We start from the raw sequence: 18165 nt of genomic DNA on the forward strand, positions 1-18165 counted from the left end.
CCTTGAGGGACTCCTGGGCCCTGGGAACTGGGACCAGCCAACTGACTGGAGTCCAAATCAAATAAGCTGAATGAAAGCCGTTTGGCAGAGAATCAAACGAAACCTGACATAGAAAAATCGTTCCTGTTGTGTTTTAATTACCGGGGTTCTTAATGCTTAATGATCCACTTGATGCACAGATAAAAAAATCTTGATGAATATTATGAATGCCACTTGATAGTTATTGTCGATGTGGTCAAAGGAAAAAACTACATCTTCTAAAGGTCAATCTTAAAGGATAAATCACACTGCAACTAGGATTGATAAATAGCACTACAAGTAAGAGAAAAAATACATATTTGAGATACTTACTACAAATCTGCTGTTGACTTTCTCCAGGATCTGTTTCTCATTGAGCGCCATGGACTCTCCTTTCCTCTTCTTTATCCTCTTCTTCTCCAGTTTCTTACAGGCGTACATTTTCCCAGTGGCCCGTACCTGACACGCACACACCTGCAGGGTAAAGGAAGAAGAGGGGGGAGAGACAAGATCATTTTACTGCCATTTACACATAGAAAAAGCTGCACTGAAAGATAAAAGACACAATACGCTCTATTAACAAAACAGAGACGACTTCATCAACCGCCACCTTGTGACTTTACAAAGCACCAGGACCCACAACAAGACTGTGATTGTAAATGATCAAATCATAAGGAAACACAGGATGGTAGCTTGAAAAGACAGTCAGTAAATATCTCTCTGTCCAGTGTGGGGTGCTATAAATCCAGTTAAACTATAAAGCTAAAACTATACGACTGTCCTCAGCCTAAGAGGTCAGGATTGAAGATCTAAAAGGCCATAATGAGTCTAATCCGGAACAAAATTGAGGGACGATGCAACTTGTTATTGACTGGTCTGGAGGGAGCCTGCATCATTTACTAAGGATGAAATGTTTACTTGTTCTGCTGTTACAATTACTTTGAGTCCTATCAACAGACATGCCTCAAGTAACAAGTTACATGTAACAGTTTTCTGAAGAAAATTCCTCAAAAAAAAAGTTTGGAAACATTATTTCAGTCAAATATTTATCCCCTTTTATAATACCAAATGGTATTGTATTTGCTACCTGATTGGGAAATCTGATTAGTCACCTGTACAGAGAGGTACAACTTGTAACAGGAAAACGTTTATTTCACCAGCCTACCAAGAAAAGTTATACTTTTTAAAATTGAAACATAATCTTCAGAAATCTAAAGACTGTATATGAAATGCCACCTGAACTACAGGAACAGAACTGCATATTGAGAGAGAAAAGAAGGTGTTTTATATTTTATATTTTCAAAGACCTACAAAAAAATCCCCAGACAACTGTTTGGATATGAAAGAAAAATCGGAATTTGATATTATTCTTTTAGATGAAATGCACGAGGAAACATTTGAAACTGGACATAGAGAAAACAAATTACAAACCCTACATGGATGGATCAGAATATACTGATTCATAAGGATGACATCATTTCATGATCTGTGTTGGTACGTGTTACTTTCGGTCTGCAAATCTCTGCCAGTCCATCTAATCTGGAGTAAAGATCTTTGATGGTACTTCAAAAACTCCCAACCACAAATGTATTAACTTCAAATTTCTGCATAGGCTTTATCTAATTTTAAGAAACCCCCATCTGATGAATCCCACGTCCTCTACTGACTGCGAGCTTGGGGGCCTGTTCTGCACTTTAACTGGAATTACCCAGGGGTGGGATATTTCTGGAAAATGTTTTTTAAACCCTTGTCTGACCTACTTGATATCAAAATCCCTTATTGTCCAAAGATGCTCCTATTGAATGACACTTCCTCGTTAGATCCTGTCATCAGACACTTGCACTTTTTTGTTGTCGTCTGACAACTGCAAAATAAATCCTCCTCATTGGCAGCCTCTTCCTCATACTTTCTCCCAGAACTGTTGGCTACAATGTTTATTGGACATATGAAGAGTTCAGTAGAACAAATGCACAATGTGAAACAATAAAAAAGAATACAATAAGTCATCTCACCTGAGTTGAGTTGATGCAAGTTTATATTAAAAAAAAAAAAAAAAAAAAAATGAATGTACTCACCTCTCCAAAGCCTCCTTTCCCTAAAACTCTGTACTGTCGGAATGTATTTTTCGTCACCGGTTGTCTGTTGAACACAAAGAGGAACTAGTTTATAACACACACTGAAACAGTTCATGAAAAGTTTTACAAATGTTGAAAGTGAACTGATAAACTGTTTAAACTGGATAATTAGAGCAGTGAGTGTGTGGGACAGAGGGTGAGAGGGAATTTGCTGTGTTTTAGATGTAGTTAGATTAATCTCAACTCTTGTGAAAGGTACAAATAATATACCAAACAACTTCATATGACTGCTGCCATGTAATCTCACTGTGCTTCAACAGTCCAGTAACTTAAAAACATATTTTGGATGGTAGATGGCTTCATGACGACCACAAACAGAGCTGGTGATGGAACATATGCACCAATGAGCAGGTCTCTGCTGGTATCAGCACTCCCTTCTTATCTCCCACTGGACAGTTTGGTCATTCAAGCAGGTAAATTAAATGAACTCATTAAAACAGGATGAGTCGTTTACTGGTTAATTAGTCCTGTATAGCCAGACCTATGTTCACATTGCCGTCTGGCTGCACCCATGATCTTTCTGGAATAAGGGGAAAATGCTCTGCCTTTTATGTTTTTCTTTTCCAATTAAAACTCTTGGATGCAGCAACGCTGCCGAGCAAAACAGACAGCAGAGGCGGAGGGAGAGTGGCAGTCATGTCCCAACAGTCTACAGCCGATGAGTCAGATTTCTGGTTAATAAAGCATCTAATGGCGCTTCTACTACTGGTTTTTAACACTGAGTTGTTCAGTAATTGGTACTGGTTTGTGTATTCTTGCATCATGTAATGCAACATTAAAAACAGCTACAAAGAGTTTTTCACTGGTTATGAAATCATCTCAATTTACAATGGAGCTTTTATATGACATACATAAGCAAACGAGACCATCCATGAGAACAAGCTATTTCTATAAAGTGTAGTGGTTAGCACTCTTGCCTCACAGCAAGAGTCACCGGTTCAACTCTGGCCTGCGGCTCTTCTGTGTCGAGTTTGCATGTTCTCCCCGTGTCAGCGTGGGTCCTCCAGCTTCCTCCCACAGTCCAAAAACATGCACTTAGGTTTAATTGGTGACTCTAAATTGCCCATAGGTGTAAATGAGAGTGTGATTGTCTGTCTCTATGTGTCTGGCCTGTGATAGTCTGGCGACCTGTCCAGGGCGTACCCCGCCTCCAGCTGTCAGCTTGGATAGGCTCCAGCCCCCCGTGAGCCGAGAGCAGATAAGCATTTAAGGATAATGAATCATCTCATATGTAAGTCTATTTAGCCGAACTATCTTTCAGAGTTTTAAAGTGCGCTACAAGGTTTGATTTTCCAATAATATTCGAAAAGTTTCCAGCGAATATCAATGTTCAATGTGTATGTGCTGCATGTAAACTTATTCCCTCCTACGTATATCTGTGTCTGTATATATGTCTAACCAAGTTGAATGATTAGGTTTCTTTTTCTTAAAATAACTATTTCTGTGTCTCTTTATAACTCAATGTACATCCATGTATTACCCATATATGGACTTTGTTTAATAACATTACGCAAGAGTATTACACCTCGTTGTACATCACACTTTCACACACAACCACATTTGGCCATAATTGAAAACTTAATCTCCCACTATACGAATACGGGCCTACGGGCACTGCACTAGTTATACTGAAATTAAATTTCTTTTTTTACTTGCTTCCAAAACAAATGGATCCACTAGATGGATAAAGATCGTTACAACACAAGACGGTGGTGTTCGTGAAAACCCTACTGTTTCTGTTCAAAATCAACAAAAATTAAAGTTCTTGTTTTGGCTCTAAGTTGAGCAGTAAAGACTAGAGGCAAAAACTGAAGGTCAGTGGCTATTCTTGCAGCTTTTAAGACTTTAGTGCATGTTACATAACAAAACAAAAACAAATTGATAATTGTTGGATAGATGGTAAAAGAAAATGATAAGTTTAGGTTCAGGTGCTAATAAGTGTTGAATGTTTCAAAGATTCCTACTGTAGCTAAGCCTGAATACCGGTTAATATTTTTGGTACTGGCTTAGTAGCAATATCAAAACCACAACATGGTTTTCTACGAAATCCTTATCACTAGCAAAAAACAAACAACAACAAAAAAACCCTCAAATGTTAAATGCAACCATATAATAATGTTTCTGGAAAAAAAAAGTTTTAAATTGCAATAGCCAAGCATCCTGACTAGGACAGCTGACTGGGTGATTAGTTTGTTAAGTTACGTTTTTAAGGTGAGTGATTTGTCCAAAACTTTATTTGTCTGAGAATAACAAGAGTGCTTTTGTTAAACATTCATAACAATGATTGAAATCACATGACAGAGCCTTGTCTGCAGGACAGAGTCAGGGGAACTGAGATTAAATCAGCAAAACAATGACGTTGAACAGGAAGCTAGCATAGTAAATAATATCTTGTTTTACTCCTGTCAAATCTGTGAATGAGTCTTCCAAAGCATTCTAGCATTACTGTAACCCTGCTTTTAGGTAATGTTTTGCTCTTTTCTCCAGAGGTCCTAAACTCTGGCTGTACTCTGCATGTGCAGCTGCCTTCCATCAGTCATTACCCAGTCCTGTTCAATCAGACCACTAGTCTGTGGATATATAAGTCTCTTCAGTTGGGCTGCTCTAGTGTAGAGGCTTTGCTACTGAGTGTTTTAGCTGTTTCTTCCTGTTTGCACAAGCTTTTAGTGTAATCATGAAATGTTAGTCCTGTGTGCTTTTTGCACATGCATCTTCATTCTCTGCTCATATCACTTAAAACATGTTTCATGCTACCTCTACATCAGAAGAGTTTTTAGTTCCAGCCTATTCTCAGAATGAGATTTTAGACAGACTGTGAGTCTTGCAGGGTCACTATTTACAAGACTACAACTAGATTCTTTTAGCATTTTTTTCCTACCATGCATATTTTCCCCATCATGCTCTTAGTAAAAACGTACAAAATGGAGGAGAAGCAACTTTTGGCTCCAGCTGCTCTAGTGTGTGCAGTGTTTGTGTTGGAAAAAAAAGAAAAAAAGAAGAGAAGACGCCACAAAATGTCCCCTCACAAAGCTGAAAAATGGTTTCTGTTTTTCTGACATGAAAAGTTGACTATTTTACAGTAAAAAACAAACAAATATAAGGACTAATAAACGGAAGGAAAATTTAGAAATGAATTCATGATAGACATTTGTGTCCTATTTAATTATAATGTGTTTAGTTGAATAATTATATTTATCAGCTCTATCAACTTTCATTTAGTTAGTCATAAGTTAATCATTGATTTTTTATTACTTATTTATGTATACATAATTTATACATTTTAACTGGGTCTGCTTACTGTTCTCTTTACTAAGAAACAGCACCCCCAAAAATCCCGCTTGTGGCCGTAAATATATGACATCACTATATTTTTTATTTAGTCACTGCGACTTGCGATAATATCAAATACATTTGATATGAAAACCCAATATGCAAACCCAAGACTAGGAAAAGACTGATATGAAACAGTGCAGATTACTACCTTAAACTTAATGATCGAGATGACGGGAGCATGCAGTGACTCCTAGATTTAGAAGACTTTCAGTTTTTAGTCTTGGACTGTGTAAATCTTTTGGAACAACCCAGCATAAGTATATGATGAAAGGACATGAGTTTGTCAGTTAAACTCACCTCTTTAGCCTTGTTTTGTATCCTTAGTCTCTCTGTGTTACAATATCTACTATAAGCCAAAACGCATTTCACTCAAAACTTTATTCAAATTGAGGACCTGACATTTTGGATAATACAGGTTGTTGCCATGATTAACTTGCAGGGGCAGGACAGGACAGAGATATCCTTTGAAGTAGCATGCTTCATGATGTTGTGCTCTGACCAAAGGTGATTTACATATTTCCAGTATCACATATCCAGGAGTAGACTTTTTTTTTTTTAAACAGTCAGACACAACACAAATGTGACTCGGCTATAGAAAGTAAGGAGGGTGGTGGTGATGCAGCTGAATCTGTTTGGTAACTGCTAAAAACACCAGAGCTGTTTAGTTGCAACAATTAATAATAACAATAATAATAATAATAATAATAAATCAGATTTATATCGCGTTTTTAAAGATACTCAAAATCAGTTTACATATAACATGAACAAATACGGATACAAAATACAGAGAACGGAAACATGAATGAGAGTTTATGACAGTTCAGGTTAGGCAGTGGATGTCAGGTTTTGTGGACTGTCTTGAAAAGGTGTGTTTTGAGTTTATTTTTTAAAAGAGTGAAGGAAGTCTGAATTTCGGATGTTTGGAGGAAGGGAGTTGCAGAGGGTTAGGGCAGCAGTGGCAAAAGCTCTGTAATTCCTAAATTAAAAGCAAGCAATGATGAACACAAGTTTTTATTTTCTGGCAACCTCATTAACGTGTTGCCAATTTTCTACCTCACCCTTTCTGCAGATTAAACAAACAAAATATGTTAATTAGTGAGCTTCAGATGTGTTTGTAGGTATCTTCCTGCTTCCAGTCCTTATGCTAAGCTAAGCAAACTGACTGGCTGTAGCTGCATATTTAACAATCTTCTTGATTAACTCCCAGAAATAAAGCAAATTAACATATTTCCATAAATGTCAAACGACTCCTTTAATGAGGGTTTACAGTAATCAGAGACAGGAAAGTGAAGCTATTGATCAGAAAAGTGATTAGCCGTTAGAAAAGAAGATGCCGCATCTCTGTTGTGCTTTGCATCCTGCTGGAGAGTCAGCTGTTTGCATAGCCTACTGCCCACAATAATGTATTTGTTGGTTTATTTACTTTTATTGAGATGACTTGAGCAGCTCTTGAATCCACACTCCACTCTGCTTCCTGACATGTCTTGCAACATTTTATGGCCAAACATTGCTGCTGCAAGAAAATATTTTAACTCCAATTATGGTGTTGGTTTCTATGTTTTCACTGCAGTTGAAAGATTAAAAAAGTCTCCTTGGAAGGAATTCAATGACCCTGTGGTTTGTGAAAACTTCTCTAAGCTCCACTGGATAACCTGAAAAATTCAAGGTCATCAACCTTACACAGTTCCTGGAAAGCTGACATGCAAGACATACTGATTTTTTGTATTTGATAAGCAGCTTGTGGGGCTGGAAGAAAGTGTCCTCATTCTGCTGTAAATAATGAGGAAAGAGGCCAACACTGGTTCCTGGTGGGCACACAGACGCACCATCTGTCTCCACCTTCTCTCTTCTTTTTGTTTTGTCTCTTTCATTTCGTCCTTTGGGTTTCTTTGAATGTCTCTATCTTTTTCTTCTCTATATTTTCCTTTCTTCTCTCATAACGTTGAGCATCAGCAGGCCTGATCTTTTGTATTTATGTCTCTTAAATAACAAGGATCCCTGCGGATGGATTGGGCTCCCACGTGGGCTGTTTCAGCTTATCCTTGAAGAACAAGTTTAACCATCAAACCTAAACACTCCATATATTTAATGTTTACAGCATCTCTTTAAAGTCTGGGAACCATCAGAGGTCTCTGATGGGACCCAGACAAAGATTCTCTGTCTGTAAACAAACCTCATAAACCCCATAACAACCATTACTGTTATGATAGATTTATTTATGCAGCAACAAATTAGCAATCATGTCATTCTGTACGGAGTTACGTCAGACAGCAGTGGAAGTTTGAATACCAGGAACTGAGATCCCAGTGCATTATTTTCTGTGTACCAGTAATATAAGTGGATCAACTTTTTCAGGCTACAGGAGTTTAATGCAGTCAATTCCCAAGTTACGACTACTAACACTTAAATTAATAAATATGTAAACTTAAAAACATAATAAAACAATGTTAGTGTAGGGACCTTCTCTGCTGTTGGCTCACTGAAATACTACAGGGTGTCCATAAAGTCTCTTTACAATTAAAAAATATATATTACAAAGGCAATTGATGAGATATCTTCTGTTGTATGTGGTCAGTGTTTATCAAACGTTTTTAATCACATTGCATTTGTGTATTTCAGGTACCCTGTTGATGAAATAGGTAGTGGTAAATGAACCCCTATAAAAAAGGCAACTCCTCAAGAGAAGGCACAATGTGTATCATGGTTTATTGAAACAAAATCAAGGGGGAAGGTTTCTCTCTATCTCTGTGCCTCAGTATGACTTAAGGGGAGCCCGAGAAACGGTGTTTGGAGTTGACGGTTGAAAGCAAGAAGGAGGATAACAGACCAACACCCTACAGCCAACATGGCAAGATTGAGTACCGTCTTGATGTGCTTCGTGCAACTAATGGTGCCCATGTAGAGGTGTATTAAATGGGGCAAAAAAACTACTTTACTCCTCATTTTGAAATAATTTCCACATAGTTGTCTGTTCATTTGCTTTTGTAATACATGTTTTTGTAGTTGTAAAAAGACTTTATGGACACCCTGTATTAAGAGTTTAGTTATTATCAAGAAAACCATGGAAAATGGCTAGATGTCAGCTCTTAAATTGATCTTTTATCATTATATTTGTCCAAACAAATGTACCTTAAGTTGTACCAGGCATTAAAATGAACAAGAAATTGAAGAAAACAATGGTCTAATATTTTTTTCCATGACTGTACTTAGTATAAAAATATAGAACTACATTAGATGTTATCCTCATTTCACCCCTTGTGTTATATTTGCATCGTTAAAAAATTATTCATTGGACATGTTTGTGAAAATCCAACTTTGTTGTTGTTTGTTTGCCGTCTTTTCTGCCGTTTTTTTTTTTTTGGTGTTCAAAATGTTGATCCAGTAATTAAAAAGTGGAAAAATAAATATATGGTCATGTAGGTGAGGTTGTGCTGAAGAAAATATACCAACGTGGCATCGTGAATTTAAAAAAAATCGTATACAGGCAGAAAGAAAAGGATTCAAAAACTGACAAAACAGCCCAAAACTCCAAAGGGTTAATAAATATGTACACTTGTAGATATAAATATATACACTATAAGCTTAAATAATAACCACTTGGCTCTTCTCTGTTCCCAATGTTGTTTATGTTACAAATACCGCCTATGTAAACATATTTAACATTAATGTGTGAACAGCTTTGCTTTTGGGTCCCAGGGATTCATTATAAAATTCTCATTCTTAAAGTTTGCAAAGTCTGCACTTAACCAGGTAATAGCTTAATAAATGGTCTTTACTGTGATAATGAGACATGATTAGACACCAGAATTATCCGCAGCACCTCCCGCACCACTTTCCCCATAATTACACTAAACAAAACCTTCAGATGTGTAATAGAATCACTTGCGTCTGACAACAGCAGTCTGCTCTGAAAGTCACCTCACTGCTGAAACTGAACTGATAAACTTTGCAGTTGACAAATGTTAAGGTCCTATGTAATGGTGATATCACTGCAAAGTTCATGGATTGCGTTGTTTTTACCCCGTTAACCCCGAGGACATAAGGAAACTGCAGATAGGAAGGAACGAGACAATTCTCTGAGCATGTTGTTACTAGTGCTGTGGTGGAGCTTGAAGTTAATGTGGCCTCTAAATGATCTCAAGTGAGCTTTTAAGTGGTATGTGTGAAATGAAATTATTCCCTATGCTCATGTTTATAATAGGGAGAAACAACAGTAGAAAGAGAAACAAAGGCAAAGTGAGAAAGTTTGAGAAATATACAAATGAGACTCAGTCATAATAAACTTTACCTCTCCAGCCATTTCCACTGAAGGTACCTGTTGTAGAACATGCTGTCGAGGTAGTCTGCGAAGGGCGCCACGCTCAGGTAGTCGTGGATCAATCTGAGCAAAAACACAACAATGAGCATTTGCAGGTCATTATTAGTCAAAAAAACCCTGCAGAAATGTGTAACAGCAACACAGGCTGAGGCAGCAGAGTAATTTTTGATTTTGAAGTTTCACAACTGTACATAAGATCAGCCAACATAAGCTATTAGTCATACCAGTAACAGTTACACTAGCCATGTTTCTGTTTAAGTCGAGGAAACTTTTGTAGCAAAATTTTGAAATGTCACATAAAGAAAATGCGAATTAGAGATGTTTCCACCAACTGGTTAAGAACGAATAAACAAAGCTCCATAATTGTACTTTCTTCAGAAGATGGCAGTGCAATGTATTGTTGTAGGCTAATCTGCAGTAAACAGTAGAAGTAGAGATAAAAGAGGAAAATGAAGAGAGAAAAAAACAACAAAAAACAGGTTGCTAATCAAACAACTTTGGCCACCCACGAGAGAAAATGGAGATAAGTCTTAACAAAGATGCCGACAGCGAAAACAGCCGATCAGTCATGTGAGTTAAATGTTTGCTATGTCAGAACTGATTCAGAAAAATTATTTCCATCTCCCGTTTAGCACATTAACTATTTTTCGAAAAAGACAAAAAAAAAAACAGTGAGACAGAGAAAGAGAACGTAAAAACTTTTATGCACATTTTAAAATAAAGTTTTATCGAATTTTAGTGTTTCATTAAGCTTTTTTCACGCAAATCTTCAAAATGTGCATAGAAATCTGTTGATGAAGCATGACAAGTGTCCTGCTTTAGGCCCTGTTTGGATTCACCACTTTGTAATTTAGGCTCATCTTTAACATTGTGTTCATTAGCTTTGATTAATGGTTGAGGGGTTTGTATTAGAACAGACATTCTTATCTTCCTTTATCAGAAATAAATTCACAAAATAAAAACTTGTGTGTAAATGTACAGCTGTATTGCCATAGAAACTGCAATAGTGTGCACTGGCTATGATAAAAGTGCAAGGTTTTTTAAAATTAGACAAGCATTAACAAGCAAGTGTACCCCACAGTCCCTCTGCCTCGCTCTCCATCACAAGGAGATTTAACTGGAAATCAGCCAGTAAAACCCCTGTGCCGGGGGTCACAGTGAGCTGGTGATCGGTGGGAGGTTTGACAAGTGCAGCTACCAAAAAAAAAAGTTTGTTGATCCAGCCAGGAGTCAGGGTGTCCTGGGATCAGCAAAACCCTTCCCCAGGTGCAACAAAAATCCTTTCCACCACTGCTGAAAAGAAACTACACTGATAAGTGTTTGGTTTATTTAGCTATATCGTGGTTTCTACTGGATAAACACAGTTCACTCAGGTGTTTCTGACTATGATACTGTGGCGGACAGAAAATAAATGTAGCCAGCCCAATTTCAAATGAAAGCATTTGGATTAATTTCAGATTTAATAATCTTCTTAAAAAAGGAGCTTAACTCGCTATCACTGTCTGACTGAACCTCTGACAAATAAAGCAGTGAAAAGTGTGAAGGGAATATGCAAGTTATTGAAATAAAAGAATAAAGATATGTGCTTTTATTGCATGTTACTGGCAAGCAACATCGAAATAAAGGAATGAATATATTTCTTAACAAATAAAACGCTTGCACTGCACACATTTTTATTGCATTAAGATTCCTAGGTATATCCCTGCTTTGAACCATATTTTGATTACACATAGCTAGTCAAAAGGGCAAAAAGTTCACAGTTAAAGAGATCTGAAGATAAGAAAAAAGGAGAAATTGTCATACTTCTCCTTTACCTTTTTACAAGATATATAAAGACAAACAATCTAGCAGAGTGCAGAGTTGGTAGTGGTATTACTGTGTACAGCAACGTAGTAAATTACTCATGTCTTGTACTTGATGTTGCTTGAAAAACAAACTGGCCTCTGTGCTGCCTCACGCCTACGCAACAAGCACGAACAGGCCGTTAGAGGATGTTACTCAATGTTTGAGTGTTGTTTGTGGAATGAACAAAGAACTCTTCCTCATCAAAAAACAATTCTTTTATTATTTTCTTTCCATATTGTGCTTATTTACCTTTTTTATTTAATGTTTTCTTCTTCTTTATTCGTTTGAGTCCTAACTGCATGAGTCATTTACATTTTTAAGTGGATTTTACGAGGATTTGATAAACAGCCAAACAGACATGCTCAGCGCTTTCAACCATTATGTACTGAACTTCCTCATTTGAGAAAAACTGGAAAACAAATCCAAGCAAACCCTGATGTTGCAGGCCTGCTCTGTCATGAACTGTTTTCTGTATTTGTCTGCATGTTAGCAGTCCTCTCTGCACACGGCCCCAACAACCTTCACCAATAAGACTAAGAAAACACATGTGTATCCCACTGGTGTTCATTAAGGTTGTTAAGATGGAGATGTTGCTAAAACGCATGCTGGAATACTTGTCTAGCCCAAGTCCACAAAGTCTGCCCCAAAGAATTCTCATAAAATGTATGTAGCCTGAACATCACCAGGTATTTGAACTGTACAGGCAAGTTTTTCTTTAAACATGCTACCTAATGCAGTCCTCCTCTGGGCCAATCAGAATACAATACATTTCCAGACTCAAGTCACATGGCTTGGACTCAATTCACAAATCTGAAGACTTCCAACTCATCATAAAACAGCAACAAAAACTCAGTCAACTTTAACAGCAAAGTGACTTGTGACTCCACTTGGACTTGAAAGACCCAAAGAAGAGCTGATATTCATGTCAGTGCTCAGACAGTCAGCCTTCTGCAGGGCCAGCAGCACTTTTTTTTAATGTGTTTTGCATGATTGTAGCTGATTTAATCTTTAATGTGACAGAGAGAGGGAGAGAGATGAGTGTGAGGATATTTTTTGGATAAGAGCTAACAATGATCCTTTGTGTGAATGGATCTTAAATTTAATGGTAAGAGATCAAATCTAGTATGTTTCCACAATTCGATCTGTTACGGTTAGTTCAGTTAATCTCATAAAAATCTCATATCATTCAGATCTCCGAAAATACTATATAATATTGTCAGGGTAGTCTAATCACAACTATAGTTCAGTTTATTGGGTCCGGACCAAGGAAACTCTACACTGACACACTGTTACTGTGTCATGAGCTTTAAGTTGTGATGTAGAAACAACATGGAAGCTACAAGGGTGTGCTGCATTTTATTGCTCAAAGCCTTTAAACAACACATTGGAAGCTGCTTTCAGTAATTGTAAGGAAACAGATGGGATGAGCCACAAAATGTCAAAACTGTTCACAAGCTTTACAAGCCGCAAACTAATTTTTCAGATATTCATATCTCGCAATGTTAACAAAAGTGAAAAAAAACATCATCCAAAATTTAATTGGCTTCTTCCTTGTCACATGTTACACCCATCAGACAAACAGGGTAATTTTTGTCTAAAAGTATTATAAATTTAACAGACGTGTAATATGTGTTCACTCATGGATTGTAAAATTCAGTGATTAAAAAACACCCAAATTTCAAGAAATTAGACCATGCTCCAATTGAGCAATGCATCCGATTATTTGCTTGAAAAAGGGCGAAACAAGATAATGGACTAAAATATGAAGTCATCTCACTTGGTACATTCCTTGAAGAGCTCTTTGCAGGCCTCCTGCTGCAGCTTCTCGGTGCACTCAGCCATCATGGCCTCCTCCACCTCAGGCACACGGTCCTCTGACTGCATCACAAAAAAAATAAGTACAGGCGAAAACAATGACTCAACTCTGACAGTAAACTCACAGGGGAAAGCCGGATGAACAGGGTTTAAGATAGATTGCTGTCCTCGTCACTCTGCAGACTTCTGCATGTTCAGACTTGTATGCACACAGTGATGCACACATACATGCATGTGAAAGACTGAAGCACACAGAGGGACAGAACTATCAGGAGGCAGGGGGAACTTCAACCAGCCTTGGACTGCAGACATGAAGTAGCAATTTGGCTTGTTCTTGCACATTTACTTAATAATAATAATAATAATAATAATAATAATAATAATAATAATAATAATAATAACAATAATAATAATGATAATATTATTATTAATTATAATAATAATAATAATAATAATAATAATAATAATAATAATAATAATAATAATGTAAATTATCATAATTTCCTACCTCAAGACAGAGTTCAAGTTTGCTTTTATTTATCTATTTTATTTTATTTTTATATTTTAAGATTCTTTTACTGGTCGTCTTAGTCCAGACTATTTATCTGATTTTCTTTTATCCTGTGAACCCTCGAGGACCCTCAGGTCTTTTGGGAGTGGCCTTTTAATAATACCTAATAATACATAATAATTATCATGCTTTATCATCTTTTTTATCTAGCTTTTTTACTTTTTATTGTTATTATTTACTTTAGTTTTTTATTTTATTTTATCTAACTTTACTTTATTTTTATTTATTTAATTTAATTCATTTCTAACCTGCCTCCGGTGTTTCCTCACTGCTTGACGTTGCGATGGTGCTTCCTCAGTTTGTGCTTTGTTTATAATGGGATGGGTGGGATGGAGAGTTTGGGATGGGCGGAGGGTGTTTGCTTGTTTCTATGTTTTATTATTATTATTGTTGTTGTTGTTTTTTCTTCCTTTTTTATGTAATGCACTTTGTGTTACACTCCTTGTATGAAAAGTGTCATACAAATAAAGTCTGATTGATGGATTGATGGATTGATGGATTGATCGATGGATTAATGGATTGATGGATTGATTGATTGATTGATTGATTGATTGGTTGATTGATTGAAAAAAATGTTTAAGTCCGCACAGTTGGTAGTGAATGGCTACCTTCAGGTAAACATAGAAAGATACATAGGTTCATGAAAGCAGCAGCTACCTTTGGGTTGAAGTATTTGTCGATGAGTTCCTGACCGCACTCTTTCCTCTTCTCATCTGGAGTCACCTCGTACTCCGCCTGCAGGGAAACACATCAACACTAAATGAGCATGAGAAGCTGGAGGTGACCGTCAGTGGCTACAGGAACAGTCTTGAACTTCCCTCAGTCACCCGAGTAAAACAGCACCACAACATGCATGCAAAACATTAAAAACAAACATTTAATGGGAACATGTTCATAGAAGGCTGTACATTACATAAGTTAAGGTTCTTCACATGTGCAAAATAAAAACTTCAATGACATTTTTTGTTAGTTTTTAGGTGTGAAATATGTAACTTTTCTGCATAAAGACGTCTAAGTCTTCTAAAAAATACACCTCTTTATGGCCCATTTCCCACCAGTCAACTATCATCACAATTAGAATATAATTTTGTGGGAAACTTTAAAAAATTCCCATGATTCCATGCTTCCTCCCCAAGTCGGATCCATCTTTTGTTATTGTTCAGATTGACAGACCTCTCACAACAGAAATTGCATTCCATGTGTTTATTAGCTTGGAATCAAAAAATTACACTATTTGACATTTTGTACAACGATGATATAATCTGATCAGAAAATCATGATGATGTACTGAAAGTAAATAATCACTAATATTGAATGATGGCTCAGCTGCTCTCTGTGTGAAGGTTATGACTTTAGAAAACCCAATTTAAGATTTAATGGAAGAGTTTTGGGAGGCCTGTTCCACACCCTGCAGTGCATGAACATGATTGTATCTACTCCTCCTCACATCAACCATCCCTCTGAATGACTTGCAGTAAACTGGCCTGACTGGAAAACTCCAAAGTGCTTCCTCTCCCCTCTCACAGCGAGAGCCTGTAAACTAATGCTAAGTGACAGCGGAGACGGTTCAAATCTCATTTTCCCTCTCCATCTCCTTCTCTTGCAGAGTTCTCAGAGAAGAGACGGGAAGCGGTTGTGGGGTAAAAGAGAACATAATTGCTTCGTATGTGAGTTGTCTCCGCTGGACGACTGAAAGCTGTAAAGCAGTTTAGCTCAGCTGGTCAGTCAGACTGGAGCCTCGCTGTCTTCGCACACACAAACAGAGAGATAGACGAGGTCTTCATCAACCACTCCACCTCCACTCAACACAGCTGACAGCAAAGAATTACTGATCCATTGATGACGACCGACAAATAAACATGACATTATTTCATAGATCGGAGACATTAAGACAAACAAACAAGTACAACACTTCTTTGCAGGCACTTTTCTATGATTATTATAATGTCTGACCTGAACTATATACATAGGGGGTATCTCAAAAAATATTGACACACCACAGGTCAAAGGTTTCTCATATTTAGTGAAATATCTCTAAATCTACTGAATCGATAGGTGCAAAATTTGGTACATATATTCATGGTGCCCAGAAGATGTATCTTAAAGATTTTGCAGATCCTCTGACATGACTGTGCGTGTAGGCGCATTGTGAACCCGTCTACGTCTATATATGTGAATAATGCAGCCTTTAATAGCAGGAAAAATACTGCACCATTGACTTTAGACCAGGTTTTTGTTCGACATGGTTTTTCTGCTTTCTGATGACGCAAGATGGAAACGCGTCAACTCCTGGACAGCCAGATGGGTGCAAGTCAATATTCTACCTGCACAAAATGGGCAATCAACATGAAAACAACAACAGCGTTTGTATGAACCGAGTCTTGACATTTGTGTTGTGCTGATATGATATGATGTGCGTTGGGCCCAATCTTACTTAATTTATGTGATACAGCAGAATCTGTACCTCAACACTTTTGCTAAAGCACTTTGAAACAATAAATGGAATTGATATTATCTAGTAAAACAAGCAAAGCATTAAATAAATATATTTTTGTCGCCGAGACAGGAATAGTTATTGACATTAATAATTCCTGTAACACATTGCCCACAAAATGGCAAAATTGCGCTGACCAAATATGGCCCGCCATATACATGGTTGCCCATAAAATTGGATTAATTATGTTTTCAGACACAATCATTTGTTAATTGCTGTTTCATTAGGGCCACGGGGCTATTGCACCGAGCACTGGTCCCTACAGCAATAGCTGTGGATTTTTTCTTCTTCCTCTTCCAGACACAATTTCGTCCTGCTACAAATTATATATCATACGTGCGGTTTGATCAGGATCGGTGTGCTATTACCTTTCTCTACAGAATACGAATTTTTCACGTTTTTCACGACGTAAGTCGTAAAAAACTGCCCAAAATTTTGCAAATTTTGAAAAAAAATTAGCGAAAAAGAACAATAATTGGAGATTTTCAAACGTCTACTTCTCCGGCATAATAGAGTCTCCAATTAAACTTTAAACAGTAGACACAACACTTGTGTATTGGTGTATTAATCCACGTTTTGATAGGTCATATAGATTTTTATCAATCCCTGGTCAATGACCATGATAATTTTTGGAGAAATTCAGAGATTATAATGGGTGTGTATTACATGGGATGTTCGTGTCAGATCGCTCAGAGTGTAGAGGGAGAGATAAAACTGTCATAAAATACATTTGAAAACTGCGATCCAGGCCGCACAGATGCGCCACCAACACGCACGTACAGCCTCATTGACAGCCATATTAAAAACGCAGGAAGATTTCTGTAGAAAAGTATATTTAACAGTTTTTCAGATCGCTCTTACAAAGCTATTTCTTCATTTTTCTTCACAAAAAGCATATGTAGCTGTTCAGGAAGAACTCAGGAAGCTCAAAGTGAAGTCAGATCAATGATAGGTATTATGGTTTTGCCAAAAATGCTTTTTGTTCGAGGCCAGAAATTCCAGTCTGTCCACCTCTGGCTGCATTCCGTTGATTGCTATGCCTTTGATCCTTTGATATGATTACAGTTACAGATACACGCATGCACACACACATGCACGCGTAAGCGCGCACACTCCTCCAGATACACATGCTTCACACACACACATTTTGAGGTTAAAGGGCATAGGGTGCTGGACAAATAAATACTTGAAAGGGAATGCTTGTTGTAGGTGTTCTCCTTGTATATAATATAGCATCATAACATTACTAGTATTAATTGTTTGAAATCTCTGAAGAATCTCATCATAGTGTACACACACCGGCAGTAGCCCCCATGGCCCTTTCAGAATTTCCCCAGAGGAAATTTTCTAGTTTTCATTGTGATACGTTTGGAAGAGATTGATTAAAAAAGTTTTAATAAACTATACACTTTATCTGTCAAGAATAAATCACATTGTCACAATCATTTCATGGAAAGAGGTCAAAAATATTTTATTCCAAATTTATGAGCGACTGTGTAGTTGGTTGTGACCTAGTCTTGTTTTAATAATTGATTAGTTAATTTCATGTTTTGAATAAATGGTCGAATTATCCAAAGTAAATGAGTGACTGGTAACGAATGTTGATATATTTAACGTCAGTAGAAGTTTGTAAGTG

The 18165-nt window shown here is 37.1% G+C and overlaps 1 protein-coding gene across 1 annotated transcript in view; it reads right to left on the reverse strand.

The window, feature by feature from the left end:
- The window catches only part of grk6 (G protein-coupled receptor kinase 6), a 56856-nt gene that overhangs the window by 11463 nt on the left and 27228 nt on the right, over positions 1-18165 (reverse strand). Inside the window, exons 4-8 of the mRNA XM_059351283.1 lie at positions 14693-14770; positions 13427-13527; positions 9775-9867; positions 2094-2157; positions 352-492 (exon numbers count right to left, since the gene is read on the reverse strand). Coding sequence (XP_059207266.1) covers positions 352-492; positions 2094-2157; positions 9775-9867; positions 13427-13527; positions 14693-14770 — 477 coding nt within the window. The remainder of the gene's footprint in view (positions 1-351; positions 493-2093; positions 2158-9774; positions 9868-13426; positions 13528-14692; positions 14771-18165) is intronic.

The sequence above is a fragment of the Centropristis striata genome, chromosome 15 (assembly GCF_030273125.1).
Source record: "Centropristis striata isolate RG_2023a ecotype Rhode Island chromosome 15, C.striata_1.0, whole genome shotgun sequence".
NCBI classification, from domain to species: Eukaryota; Metazoa; Chordata; class Actinopteri; order Perciformes; family Serranidae; genus Centropristis; species Centropristis striata.